A 15,280-nucleotide genomic window follows, 5' to 3' on the forward strand; every position below is an offset into this window, starting at 1 on the left:
CTACTGGCCCGAAAGAGATACCACAGCCTCTCATTTTGCTTTTTCGCATGCAAGGGTACGAAATACCAGAAATGACCATGACTGTGAAACAGCCCATATGAGAACCTACTTAGATTGCTCAGCTGATTGCTGAAGCAGGGATCACTTTTCAGTTCTCCAGACCATGGCAAAAGCAAAAAAAATAATCAGTCAAACCTGGGAATTCACCTTCTCTTTCATATTTTTTTTCAGATGGCATTTCCCAACTGCCTCTATCAATGGCAATAATTCTGGTACCATCCAACAGTTTTATCTCGTGAATCATCCTTTGGTATTGCAATTTTAATAGCTTGAAAGGATTCCATGATATTCACAAAACTATATTCCTTTGTAAAAGGATAGGCAGGGATCTGATGGAGAGCCTGGTGTTGGCGCAGTGGTTTGGGCAGCGGCTTGGGATCCAAAAGGTCCTGAGTTCAAGCCCCGTTGGGCCACTGAATTAATACACCAGGGGGTTGACTCAGCCTGTCATCCTTCCGAGGTCGGTGAAATGAGTACCAGTGTACTGGGCCGGTGTATACCCCGGTTAAATTAGGTGTACCATATCCCTGTGTCGTAAGAGGCGACCAGGGTTGCGTCAGGAAGGGCATCCGGCGTAAAACATGTGCCAAATCACTATGCGGATCATACGGATAATCCGCTGTGGCGACCCCGAACGGGAGCAGCCGAAAGAAGAAGAAGAGGCAGGGATCTGATGGGTGGGTGGGACTGTATGACTGTCTGAATGGACTTGGGGCCGCTCTGTATTTACCTCAATGCTGTATCAAATACCATGCCTTGGGAAATCCCTTGTTTTTCAGTGTTGTATTTATGAGAACAAAATAGCGAGGTACCAGTTCTTCGCATGGGACGCACATCATCACGAACCCTCCTGCAGTCACTGTATCAAGGTAAAAGTTAACTCCGTGATCAAGAACCTTCTCGAGTCATGGTTTCTCGGCAACAGATTCGCTATGTCTGTGCATCTGGCATCGTATACAACAGGCTGAACTGGATTATCCACTCTCACTCTGGTGTTGAACCAGTAGCGGTATATTCAAAGAACACCGCCCCCCCCCCCCGCCCCCACATAAATAAATAACAAATCCTCCAGGGCGCCCGGCGATGTCGCCTTGCAGCACATGGGGTCACAATTGGGAGGGAGCTGTGTTCAACAATTGATTTAATTGCATAATGAAAATAATTAATTTCTCAATTTCCGAATGGCATACCTAAACGATCAGTTTCATCCGAATCTATAACTTTTTGGAAAATTAAGTTATTAATTTAAAAATGAATATATAATCAATAAATCAAAAATACTCTTTGCAGCCAAATCACTTGGTCACTGTCATGTCAAACTATCAGCTTCTGAGCTCAAAATATGCCTGAGATATTGCCAGGATGAGCAATAAAATAAATAAGTAATTCAATGATTAATAAAAAATACCGTTTTTGCCAAAGCACATCTTCACTTTTGTCTCCAAATTTCATTTTCCGAGCTCAAAGGATGGCTGAGATATCACATGGACAAACAAACAAGAAAACAAATGGAGTGAAAACAGCACTCCCTTTGACGCCGAGTGATGATGTCATGCATCACATAGATATGGAATTGGGAGAGTGGTGTCCAATAAATATTTGAACTGACAATTCGTGTTCCTTTCATCTTTGTTTTGAGATATTACATCATGTAGAGTGGTCAATGTTCAATTTATCAGAGGTAACTGGGTTTTTTTTTTCTTCCTCATTTTCACATTTCCCTGGTTCACAACAACCACACGGAGCTGTGCATTCTGCAATTATCGCACACATGTGATATTGAGTCATTCATATTTTTCACTGGTGTGTCCAGTGTTGAAGCCTACATAAGAGCTTTTCATTTGGACAGGGCAGGTACTTGGGGTGTAGAAAACGAAATTCTTACTCTGAACACATTTGTTGAATACACCAGTGCATGTGTAGAACAGTGAGAGTATGGATTGGGTAAGGTACTCCCCCATGCATGTTGATGAAAATTTGCCTGATACCATCATGCAGATGACTATGGACATCAGACTTCATGATCGCTTTGATGTTCTCGCGCCTTGATCCGCAAGAATTATTTTGAACATTTCTAAGTGCAGGTCATTGTGTGCCCAGAGGCTGGATGAAGATAGTATTACCTGGCGGCTGCGAAGCGAAAAGCAGGGTTCAGCGATCTGTAGCGTACGTACATATGTTGTATGTTGTACGTGTCTGAATTTAGTTGAGCGTACATCGAAAACCATTCAGCGGACGAAATTAAAACTCTACATGTTACATGACCATGTGATATATAGCGTTCACTTTTGAGGTCGACATCGGCCAAAAGGTCAACATCTGCCTGAATTTCTTAAAGTGTCAATTTTCATCCGATTGAAATTTGAACAGGATTTTCATAAAAATGACCATCATGTGTCACGTGGTCTGTCAGCCATATTGGATCTAAGGGAAAATCTTTGAAAATCTTCAGAGGAGAAACCACTTAACCGATCAATTCAAAATTTAATTAATCAACATGGTCAATATGGTTTGATAAAGATGATGTCATTGGTCATGTGATCTGGCAGCAATATTGCATCAAAGAAAAAAAAACCTTAAAAAAAACGAGATGGCTTACACCAAGTCCTTCTCAAGACTGCATGGGGTATGGATTCTTTGAATACCATCTAGTTCTTTGAGAAACTATCAATAAAACAGAGCTGCAAGATACAGTCAGGTTACTTAAGACGTGCAGTATTTGACATTGCTGACTGAGATCTCTTGGCACTTTTTCTCCAAGATTGGGTATCCGCTGAGTACCATACCATTCTGTTATTCAACATTATCAAAAAAGAATTACAGAAACAAGTGATTAAAAAATTTGCGTGAAATAAAAAAGCAATGTAGGGATGACACGACAGTGTAAAAAAAATGTTTTAAACAAGATAGGGATGATGTTGGTTTGGAGAGTATCTAACAGTCTTGCCATCACATAATCCCAACCTCACTGATTCCTTTACATTTCAACAACGAGAAAAAGAGCAATCAGAGATTGCAGACCCTCACCAGGACTTCTTTTGTGTGGCGTTTGTGTACTGGTGTGTTACATAATTAATAAGACATAACTAGAACTGCCACTTTATAACTGCTGGCAGTGATGACTGGGTACCAAGATGTCCAGCTTTGATGCAACCCCACTTTGATCAGACAACTGACCATGACCCATCCATTGGGACCATATTCTGGAGAGTGTTGGTGCTGCCGAAGCAGTCTCCTGGGCTATTGGGCACAATCCTGGATGGGTCACCACTCCGACACAGGATACTTGAATGGCGCAATCATCCCAGCAAGCTGGTACTCATTTTGCTGGTCTCAGAAAGATGATGGGTTGAGACTTTTTAATTTTTTTATTATTCATTTGAATTCAGAATGCAATTAATATAAATTCAATTCAAATATAATGGAAGACCAAATCAGAACAGTCCTGCATTGGAGTAATTAAAAGGAACCTGAACAAGCAAAAAATAAATATGAAGTTATCAGGAGGAACCTGGATAAGATTTACATTTCAGCAGCTACTCCTCTACCCTCAAACCCATCTTGGCACAGCCAAGTGAGCCTTATACAAAAAAAACAAAGAACCAATCTCAAAAAATTAAATAATTCTGGCTGCCAGACCATGTGTCAGATCAAGGTCAGGTCAGGTATGGGAGCATGTGCCAGAACAGCGCGTCGCTGCGTCCACTTTCCGCCGGTACTCCAGGGGCCTCCGTCTGGCCATCCCCCAGGCAGATGCCAGGCCCATCCCCATCTCCTTGAGATGATGGTCAACCTGCTGCAACCATGAGGCACGTGGTCGGCCCACTGGCCTCCTCCACTCATGAGACTCCCTCGCTGAGAGAATCTGGTGAGCAGGATCAGCGTCAGGAAAACGAGCCACATGTCCATACAGCCGCAGCTGACGCTCACGGACTATGCAGGTAACAAATCTCATCCGAGTCTCTCTCAGCAACCGCTCGTTGGACACAAAATCCGACCAGCGATAGCCAAGGATTCTCCGAAGAGACCTGGTACCAAAGGAATTAAGTCTCCGTCTCAGATCCTTGGTCAAAGTCCAAGTCTCGCACCCATAGAGCAAGACTGGAAGTACCAAGGACCTGAAGACTCGGACTTTCGTCCTCCCGCACAGGTACCGGCAGCGCCACACCCCATGATCCAGTGAATCCATGACTCCCCAGGCCCGACCCAGACGTCTATTGACCTCCGGCTCACAACCTGCGGAGACATGAATATCACTGCCAAGGTAAGTGAATCTATCCACGACCTCAACATCCTCACCACAAACAGACACAGACAGGACAGCAGCATCCAAGATGTCACCGAAAGCCTGGATCTTTGTTTTGACCCAAGAAATCCGTAATCCCAACGGCTCCGACTCCTCATTCAGCACCTCGAGGGCCCCCAAGAGGATGTCTAAAGTCTCCGCAAAGATGACTGCATCATCTGCAAAATCAAGGTCCGAGATCTTGACATTGCCAAACGATGCACCGCAACTTGATCTCTCCGACATCCTCCCAAAAATCCAGTCCATACAAGTGTTGAAAAGTGTGGGGGCAAGTACACATCCCTGACGAACTCCAGTAACAACTGGAAATAAGTCAGAGGCGGTACCACCACACTTCACAGCACTCTCAGTACCAGAGTAGAGTTCAGACATCAGATCGATCAGTTTCGGTGGCACCCCACGAAGACCAAGAATCCTCCAGAGGACATCCCGATTCACTGAATCGAACGCTTTACAGAGATCAACATAGGCTGCAAGCAGCCCCTGCCGAAACTCTCGTCTGCGTTCAGTGAGGACACGAAGAGCAAGGATACGGTCAATCGTTGACCTCTTTGGTGTAAAGCCTGACTGCTCTGGACGCTGGTGCTCAAGCAGATGGTGGCGAACCCTATCAAGAATTATCCGAGCAAAGACCTTGCCCGGCACTGAGAGCAGCGTCACCCCTCGGTAGTTGTTGCAGTCATGGCGATCACCCTTCCCTTTCCAGAGAGGGACAACAAGGCCCCTCTTCCAAGAGTTCAAGTCAGATCAAGTTGAAATTTAAAACATGTCTTCTCCATCACTACTACATCATAAATGTGAAGTTTCACGTTGATTGATAAAGCGGTTTCGGAGAAAACATTATTTAATATTTTCCTTGAATCCAATATGGCTGCCAAACCATGTGACCCATCGATTATTTCTTAAATGTGTTCACCCATGGGTTGGGGAACATTTGTGTGAAGTTTCCCCTCGATTTGTCCAGCCGTTCAGGAGAAGAATAATTTTATAGGTTTCAGGGTAAATTCAATATGGCTGCTAAACCATGTGACATATCACATCATATTTGTGAACCTTTTGTTCCTCATGGATTGGCGGTGAAACATGTAAAGTTTCGCCTCGATCTGTTCAGCCACTTCAAAGAAGATTTTTGAAGGTTAAAAAAAACAACAATATGGCTGCCAAATCACATGACTGATGACGTCATCAATGTTTTTTTCTGTGAACCATTTTATCCCGAGACCCTGAAAAATTTTCATACTGATCAGATGTAGCGTTATACTTATGCAATTATGATGTCATAAGGGATCACACTCATTCTCCATGAGGAGGACTTACTGTGTGCCAAGTTTCAACTTTTTCCTTGGTGCAGTTTCAGAAATACAGCAAAGTTTTTTTCCAACATGGTTGCCACACCACATGACCTATGACCTCATAATTATGATTGAAGCATTCTACATGAGTAGTCGCACCTACGGCAAAAATTTTGTCTCAGTCCGACATGCAGTTGCGGAGAAAAACACTAAAGTTTTGTGCGGACAGACAGACAGACAAACAAATAAAAGGACCCAAACGCAATAGCCTCTCCTTCGGCGAGGCTAATTATTTGCTTCAATCTTCCACAAACACTCCACGAGTTACACCAGTACTTGATTACTCTTGTAGTGTAGCCAAATACTGAGACTACAAATTAGCACTCTGACTACAATGTTAACACCAGAACATAAACATCAACTTCTTACAAAACCACATGGATATCTCCAATAACAGCATTCTATAATTATCTGCATTTGTGATTGGTTCGTATAACTGAATAAATACAAAAAAAGTAGGAAAGACGACTGAAGTTGCAAGAACTCCTTGAAATTGAATAGAAACTTCTTATACTTATGTTGAAATTAAATATCGGAGCTTCTCACACTTTTATTAAGACAATAGTCTCGAGGCAGCGATGTCGGGATTGTTATGTGACGGCAATACTGTTAGCTACGCTCTAAAGTCCAAACCAACATCATCCCCCCTATCGTGTTTAAAACCTTTTTTGGACTGGACTTTGTCATCCCTACATTAGTTTTTTTTATTTAACATCATGTTTTTTATCCACTTGTTATATATTGTGGGCAGATGTAAAGTACATCTAAATGTGATTGGATCATTTTTTTTCAGGAGTGAGGATCTCCATGGAGTTTATATTTATTTGTTATTTATTTATTTAAGTGAAAGGAAAAACAGAAAGATGCATGTTGAATTAGATGGCCAGATTGGGTTATAAAAACAAAACTGAAAAGCATTATATAACCATCATTTTTTTATTGACCCAGAGATCGAAACATGAACGTCATACTATGACTGTGTGGCTTTTTTGTTTTATATTTTTTTATTTTTCACAAGTGTAGCTGTACAGATGTGTACAAGTGAGTCCAAGTTTTGCGCATTTACAACTATGGCAGGCGTGTTGAGATTTGCATTCACACTTTATTGGTGCTGTGTAAGCTTTCGCAGCTTCAGGTTTCATCATCAAAACCACATTCCAATGATTATCCTGCATTGTCCAACCCCAACCTCCTGGCTCAGGGACAGGTGGCCGAGTTTGATGACTTGATGACCAAATACCAGCTTGGAGGACTGCTCTCTTGGTGTGCTCCAGCAAAGTGGCCTTCGTTGGGATATTTTCAAGAAGGCTCCTACTTTTGTTTTTGGAGAATAATTCACCTACCTTGCATCGTTCACATTGCCATCCATGCTGGTTTTGTCATACATGATTATTGTCAAATGCTCCAGATGATTGCAATGCTCAGTGTGCTTCAACCTCCTCAAATGGGTGATTTCGTGTAAACAGAAAGCCGTCTGTAACCAAAGGGTAGCTCTTCCATGCTTGCCAAGCAAGATCTCCCCCCCCCCCCTTTTCTGAAGAAAGCAGATGTATCACCTGGTGAATGCAAGGAATATAGGAAGTGCCTGTGACGTTCTTTTCCCCCATGGTGGTATGGATTGAATTGATGCTGTACAGACAGAAAATAGTCCTTGATGATGCCAAATGCTACCCAGAGGTCAAGTTCAGGACAAAAGCTGCTGCAGATCAAATAATTGGCCTCTCAGAATGACAAGAATATCAGTGTCGACAGTCCGTACCAGCATTTTCTTCGCCCATTTAAGAAGTGCCTGTACGATGTAGACCATTCTTGTATCTTCTTCCTCATGTATGCGATCTGGTATTTTCTGGCCAGTAGTTTTTGAGACAACTTCAACACCCTTCATGATGAAAGTGCATTTAGCCTATGGCCATTGTTGATTTTCCACTGTCTGTGTCAGATGGGAAAATAGCTCTGATTTGTTTGTGCAATCAAGCAAGAAGTTTCCATTTTGATGATATTGTTGTTTGTGGGCTGACCTTAAGGCGGATGCCACTGCCTCCTTTCTCTCTTGTTGATTCCTTGATACTGAGTGGCACATACTGGTCCGAGACAGCATCTACTCTGACAGTAACATGCTGTAGGTCACGTTCAATTAATCGTGAGAATACGTTCTCTGCATAATCTCTGAAAGAAGTGGCAGTGGCAGTAGGAAGAGTGTGCACCAATGCTGCCCCATCAAAGATTTTGCAATCAAACTTGTCAGGAATTTCTTTCTGCCCACTTGTATCAAAGCATCTCAATGAGGTCTGATTTAGTGCCTGTCCGAAGTTTAACGTCGTCATTCCAACAGATGCAAGCTGCTTTGCTTTAGGGTTGATCTTGGGCCTAAGCCGAGGCATCTTGAGCAATGGTAAGTTGTTTCATTTAATTGAGTCATGGATTAACTGTTCTGTCCTGCAGAGCATCCTTCTGAAACCTCTGGTATTGGGATAAACAAAGGTTCTCAAAATTGCAAACGGTGGAAACCACTAGTTGATCAGCACATACTCGTTCGTGTATGCAAGACGAGAAGCTCTGAACAGTCATCTAGGAATGCATTCCCATATCTGTTCATTGTTTCGATGAGGCTGTTCACTTGATTCAGTTTTAAAGTTTGTCATGGTGGTCATTTTGGGCAATGTATACCCACCACATTTTTTTTTCTTAATTTTTTTTTTTCAAACAAATAATGATTTCAATGGATTCCTTGTATCTGAAAACATATTAAAAAAATATTTTCTTCATGTTTCTATCTGGTGTTGTACCAAAAATATGACCATTCATGGATTTTGACAAGTCCACGATGACCGTCTTGGACTTTACACCCTTAATATGGACTGAAAAAAATATTTATTTATTTATTTATTTTGGAGGGGAGCATGGGATTTTATTCATCCATATACCAAGAGCTACTCATAAAAAATTGTCACTTTTGTCACTTTTGTCACTCTTGTAACGATTTCATTTTATGGCGATAAGCCACCTGATTAGCAGAAGTATGAGCTTTACCGAGTGCCGTTCTCGTTTTTCTTTGTGATATTTTGAGATTTTAAAATGTGTGATGATAAGAAGTTGGTTGATTTGGTTTATAGCATCTTGTTTAACGTTTTGAAGTCTATTCATGAAATTACCACCCTCCCCAACCTTTGATGTGTAAGAAGTAGAAAACAAGGAGCTGATACTCAAGGTCCCCTGCTTTTTGCATGATGTGAGGAATAGATCTGTGTGATATGAAAGCTAAATCTTGACTGTTTTTTGAAATGTCGCATACATAAGCATAATATAATATCATGAACGTAAGCACATCCGCCAAGTTACTGAGATGGTTGTTATGGCAACAAAATTCAGCCAATCACAGCCGTGATAAATCAGGTTGCAGTAATGTCACGTGGGATAGATATCTGCAATATGAAAGATAAATGTTAAACTGTTTTTTGAAATATCACCGACATTACAAGTACGCTCACGGACGGAGATCATTGTAATGTCTCCGGCCTCTGACGTTGTCGGAGGTGTGAGGGACCATAGTCAGTATTAGGTGGGTGGGGGGTCGAAGTATGGTCCAGTCTGATTTTTACCCCACGCCCATGAAGCGTAAAGCAGGGTTAAGCAAATGCTTCATGTCCGTCCGTCCGGCTGTATGTAAATGTACTTTGTCTTTGAATTTGTCCCAATCGTGCTTGTGCAGAAAGGAGCGAGATATTTCTACTGTTTGGCAGTCAAACAAAATTGAAAATCATTACAAACAGGAAATTTGTAGTTTTTAACAACACAAACAAGCACGAATAACTAATGTAACGTGTTAGATATGGTGGTGTAATAGACACTGCATCAATAGCGGTATATTCCACGATTCATTTATTTATACGACTTTTACAATGATAATTTTATTTGAATGGAATTACATTCTTGAACGCCGCAGACCACAAATCACCTTCTTTCCACTTGGAAACCCCTTCCGTTTGACAGCGCTTGTACATGTTAAATACGGTGGTGTATAACACTGCTTCAATAGTGCTAAACTTCTGGAAAAATGTTTTTTAACGATCTTTCAACATTTTTGTATTTATTTTATTAAAAATTGAAATATATACTTCAACACTGTATGGGGTAACTTGTTCAATGAACTCTCTAGTCTGGGTACCAAGCCGACAAGGCTGGGTAACCAATCGTTTTTCTTCTGTTTATATATTATTTTTCTTATTCCGCCGGCAATTTTCGTTTTTTTTGGCTTTTACATTCATTTTCTCGACAACCGTTCATCCGATCGGCACAAAACTTTCACCGCAGTATGTCTTTTTTTCGTAGAATATTTAATTGATAATTATGACATCATAGGTAATGTGGTAAGGGCACAAATCTTTGAAAAATCGAAAAACTTTGGATCTCTGTATCTGCAAAACCGCACTTTGGGAAAAATTGAAACTTGGCACATGGTAAGAACTACCAATGTGGAAGAAGTGTGGTTTTTTGTGACATCATCGGTGAAGTGTTATCCTGGTGAAAATTCGAGATGTAGAACGCTGCACCCGAAAAATTTGAAATTTCTTGAGCGTCATCTATGCAACGACTCACAGAAGAAACAATATATTATGACATCATACATCACGTGGTTCGGCAGCCATATTGTTTTGAATATTTATGTTTTTAAATCTCCAGAACGGCTGCACAGATTGAGGGGAAACTTCACACACATATTCCCCAGACATGCTTGTACAATTTTGTTAATTTCTAATTGAAATGTCACATGGTTTGGTGGCCATATTGAATTTACCCCAAAAACCTTCAAAAATCTTCTTCTCCAGAATGGCTGGTCAGATGAAGGGGAAACTTCACACACATATTCTCCAAGACAAGGGGATACAAGTTTGTTCATGAATAAGTGCTCGGTCACATGGTTTGGCAGCCAAATTGGATTGAAGAAAATATTAAATAATGTTTTCTCTGGAACCACTTATCCTATCAAAGTGAAACTTTGTGACAATCTAACGCCATTGCTGCATATAGGGTAAAAATTATGACATCACAAGTCACATGGTTTGGTAGCCATATTGGATTGAAGAAAATATTAAATAATGTTTTCTCTGGAACCACTTATCCTATCAAAGTGAAACTTTGCAACTATCTAACACTATTGCTGCATAGAGGGTAAAAATTATGACATCACAAGTCACATGGTTTGGTAGCCATATTGGATTTGTTAGGGTCCAACTTGCATTGCTGGTCATTCACTGTGTAATGCTTATGTCTCCTAAGCATGTGAACAAGTCTGGGTGAGAGTAAGGCAAGGTGGTTACAGTTAGGTTTGTTGTCTTATTATACTGTATTTTATATCTGCCAGCTAATGGTTACAGATGGGACATCCAGCCTCATGGCCATGTGAGGGACAGCCTATTGGTTCACGCAACACCCCACCTGTGAAGCACAAAGCTGACAGTTTGAGGATCATCCACATGTGAGAACTTACAGGCCTTGCATTTTGCTTTTTGTTTTGGACAAGAGTTGCAGGAGCTCAAATAAATCTCTGACATCAAACAACTCACAGCAAGCTCCTCTCCTCTCCGATGGAAAACACAACTTACCTGCTTCAGATTGACCTCCATTTGGTCAAGCATGGAGATGGTGGTGTCTCAAAGAAAACGGTTTTTTGGGGTTTTGTTTTTTTTTACAAATACGCCACCTCTTGGCTCGTGCATGAAATAACAAACTAAAAATTCGACCGAAGATGATGGCAGGAGCCTTTTAAACTCTCAACTGTTGGAATGTGAGATGTCACAATGAACATTTTATTGTCTGCTTTGTACAAAGTGTACAGCTGTAGTAACATAACATCAAAGCCAAAATTGTCACCATAGAAGGGCTGGTACTTGGCTCATCTTTCACCTGTCACAATACAAAAGTAATGCCTCTTACTTTTCATTTCGAAACCAAAGCTTGCAATATGTTTCAAGCCTAACAACTCTCACTCTCACTATATCATTCTCTGTCTCTGAAATGACCACCTGGCAAACCCTTCTATCTACTTTCTTAACAATCCTCTTGAGGAATATTGGGCAAACCACATTTCAAATTTGGCCTCCAAAGCCAGTTGCCAACTGGGCATCTTCCCTCATACAAAGTCCTTCCTTGGCACACCTGAACTCCTTTCCACTTTCAAGGCCTTCATCTGCAGCTTGACGGAGTACTGCTCTCCCCTCTGGGTTGACTCCCCTGCTCACATCTTACTCATCTTGACACCGTGGACACCAAGGCCTTTAAGATTTTTGGAATTCCCCACATTGAAGCTGAGTCAATGGGTTTATCACGTCGCCATCACAGACAGGTTGCCGATTTCTCTATCTTCTCCCCCCTCTTTTCTGCTCTTACCATCTGCTCTTTCTGTGCTTTGTCCCCACCAGGTTTCTGCAGGGCTCACACAGTCCACCATTAATCCCCTTCTGGTGAAACTATCTAAATCCAGGATCACTGTTCACCTCCACTCATTTGTTCCTCTTTTTCCCTACCTGGGTAATCCACTTCCACATCCTCTTCAATCTCATTTTTCCCTTCATGTCTTCAGGACAGTTGTTCACCATTATCTATCACATCGTTCCCAATCCAAAACCATGATCTTTACCCTCGTTAACCCCACCCAAATCCCTCCTCCGACCAATTTTCCCTCCTTGAAGTTTCCTTCTGTGTCCATTTTTTCCACCACATGCATGCATGCTTTGCGTCATATTTTTTGTCCGTTATGTCCTGCTCCGTTCAGTCAACGAGCTCTTCCAGGAGCCTCGACTCGGTCGGTCGACAAAAAACCGAAATGCATCGTCTGAAAGCTTTGTGAGATCACAACAAGGTTTGCATCTCCCATCTATTTGAAGTTGAGCGGCACTGATCTGTCACATGCCAACATCCCATCATGCTTTCAAAAATGTTGCCCCACTAGATGTGTGTGCAAAGCAGACAAGTTATTTAATTGAGTGCAGAAGAGGTTCCTCCAGTGGATATTCAGATGTTTAAAGAATGTGTAACAATGACGACCTTTGATGTGACCTCCCTTAAACGTTCGGCAAAATGTTTGACAAGTGTGGAAACCAATATTGACAAGCCTCAGTAATTAGCCTGGCACTGCAGTCTTCTTCTTGCGTATGGCAGTTTGGCTGCCGGGTAGTTATCATTTTGTTGTGGTGCAACGATGCCAGTGATGCGGTGCCCCTATACCAGTACACTGGTACTCATTTTGCTGACCTCGGAAGGATGACAGGCTGAGTCAACCCCACCTGGTGTTAATTCGGCGGCCAATGAGGCTCAAACTCAGGACACTAAAATCACAAGCCGGCTACCCTAACCATCCATCCATCCATCCATCGGGACCATACTCTGTGCAAAGCGTTGGTGCTGCCTAAGCAGTGTCCTTGGCTATTCGGCACAATCCTGGACGGGTCGCCACTCCGACACAGGATACCAGGAAGCTGGCACTCATTTTGCCGACCTCGGAAGGATGACAGGCAGATTCAACCCCACCTGGTATTAATTCAACAGCCAAGCAGGATTTTGAACTCAGGATCCTGGGAGACCAAGCCCACCACAGTACCACCCCACACATAAAGCCAACAACAAGCTTGCCACTACAGTGACACCGGAAAACAAGTCGGATTGATGCGTTCACTAAAGCGCATTGCAGTTGATGGAGATTATGTAGAAAAATAACTTCATATTTTCCGCATGCGCGCATAATTCTCTGTAATTGGAATTACATTTCTTTAAGAAATAAAACAAAAGCGAGAATTGCTTTGCAATCCCCGACTGATGTGATATTTTCGAAGTCCAAAAAGGGCATAACTCTGTTGATGAAATGCCCTGAAACCGAAACTTGTTTTGTAACTTATCGTAATAAAGCCGTGTTCCAAGTTTCAGTTGAAAATGTTAAACAGTATGAGGGAAAAAAGTCTGAAAAATCATAAGTGGGACACAGAGAACACACCTGAAGTCCCCTCTGCTGTAATCAGTAGGGGACGACTAAGAGGCATTACTTTTGTATCCACCCTCATAAGATAATGTTACTTTGTAAAAGACTTTATGGATGAAGCGAAAGCCGAAGTTATCCCAGCAATCCGAAATGGCACAGATGTCCACATGAGCACAATCGGAACACACACAGGCACGATCAGTGCCAGAGCACACATTTACACAAGACAGAAATCTTCAAGCGTCACACTTCTGATGGGTTATGACCCAGGAGTACGTGACTATTTACCTGCATATAAAATTTGTGAACAACTTTTTTCAAGTGGTGCCATTCATGACCAGGCACCTGCATGACAACGATCAGCTTTCTTCTCAATTTTGACCACAACATCCTTCCACGCTGAGGACAGAGAAGGTCCATCGAGTCCTGTAGTGCCACTGAGTTTTGTTCACGCAGTCTGCTAAAAATGCTTCTAACGTGTCCCAAATCAGTACAGGGAAGAAGGCAAGTTTACAAAAGGTGTGGGAGGGAGCATCAGTGAATATTCCCCTTTTAATTCCATTTTTGGCCCAGGACTGGGTCGTTGAAAACAGATCTGTGTTGTGGGGCAGTCATCCTCCGGTTGACGGTTATAGTCCTGAAACATGGTTCATCTCCCATTGCTGTGAAGGAGCCTCGGCCTGACATGCCTTCAGCAGGAGCTTCCCACTGTCTTCGGTTCGATCGAGGCAGTTTCCCAGTGATGGTTGCACAAACAGATTGCCATTCTGTTCCACACACAAACAAACACAAAGGTGTATCACAAAGCTTGCATATTGTCAGATTCAGAAGGAAGACTGATGTTTTAGCCGAAGTGTAATTATGAATTTAGTGCCATGAATCAAAAATAGAATAGGAATAAAAACAACAAGCTTGATTCAAAATAGTCATAGCTATCGAATCATCCAACTGGACGGCTATTATGACGATTTAACTTGAACGATTGTCTACATCGCAAGTCGAAGTGCAGGTGGTAAGCTCCAATCCTCCCTTTCCATCCATCCAGAGGGGCGAGAGAGAAGGGCGAGAGAGTAGGGGGGAGACAGGATGGGAGAGACGAGGGGTGAGAGAGGGGGAGAGAGCAGGAAAAGAGAGGGGAGAGAGGGGGGTGAGAGGGAGAGGGCTTCACACTTCAAGAGAGGGGAAGAGAGGAGTGGGCGAGAGAGGGGGGTGAGAGAGGAGGGGGGAGAGAGGAGCGGCGAGACGAGGGGAGAGCGAGGAGGGGGGGGCGAGAGAGAGGGGCGTCACAATTCTTTTTCGTTTGATATGACGTCACAATTGACGCTGGGGACCTGAGTATGTTTCCCAGGTGTTTCCCAAGTTATGGCCATTTATGATACGGTTGGTCCAATATAATTGAAATAATGCCCCAATCCAGTCGTCGTTTATGCACGTACGGGCCCGTACGAGAAATATTAATTTTACTCCTTGTGTGATTGTTTTTATATTATATTATTAATTGTTCTCCTTTTGTAATTGTTTTTATATTATATTATTAATTGTACTCCTTTGTGATTGTTCTTATATTATATTATTAATTGTACTCCTTGT

General features: G+C 42.2%; 1 protein-coding gene across 1 annotated transcript in view; it reads right to left on the minus strand.

Annotated features, from left to right (window-relative positions):
• Positions 1–11,484: 11,484 nt before the first annotated feature.
• The window catches only part of LOC147009002 (N-acetylgalactosaminyltransferase 7-like), a 581,063-nt gene continuing 577,267 nt past the window's right edge, over positions 11,485–15,280 (minus strand). Inside the window, exon 12 of the mRNA XM_085864380.1 lies at positions 11,485–14,457. Within this exon, the coding sequence (XP_085720506.1) occupies positions 14,320–14,457 (138 nt within the window). The 3' untranslated portion in view covers positions 11,485–14,319. The remainder of the gene's footprint in view (positions 14,458–15,280) is intronic.

Source organism: Eptatretus burgeri, chromosome 18, assembly GCF_056783735.1.
Source record: "Eptatretus burgeri isolate ZD-2024b chromosome 18, Ebu_testis_v1, whole genome shotgun sequence".
NCBI lineage: Eukaryota > Metazoa > Chordata > Myxini > Myxiniformes > Myxinidae > Eptatretus > Eptatretus burgeri.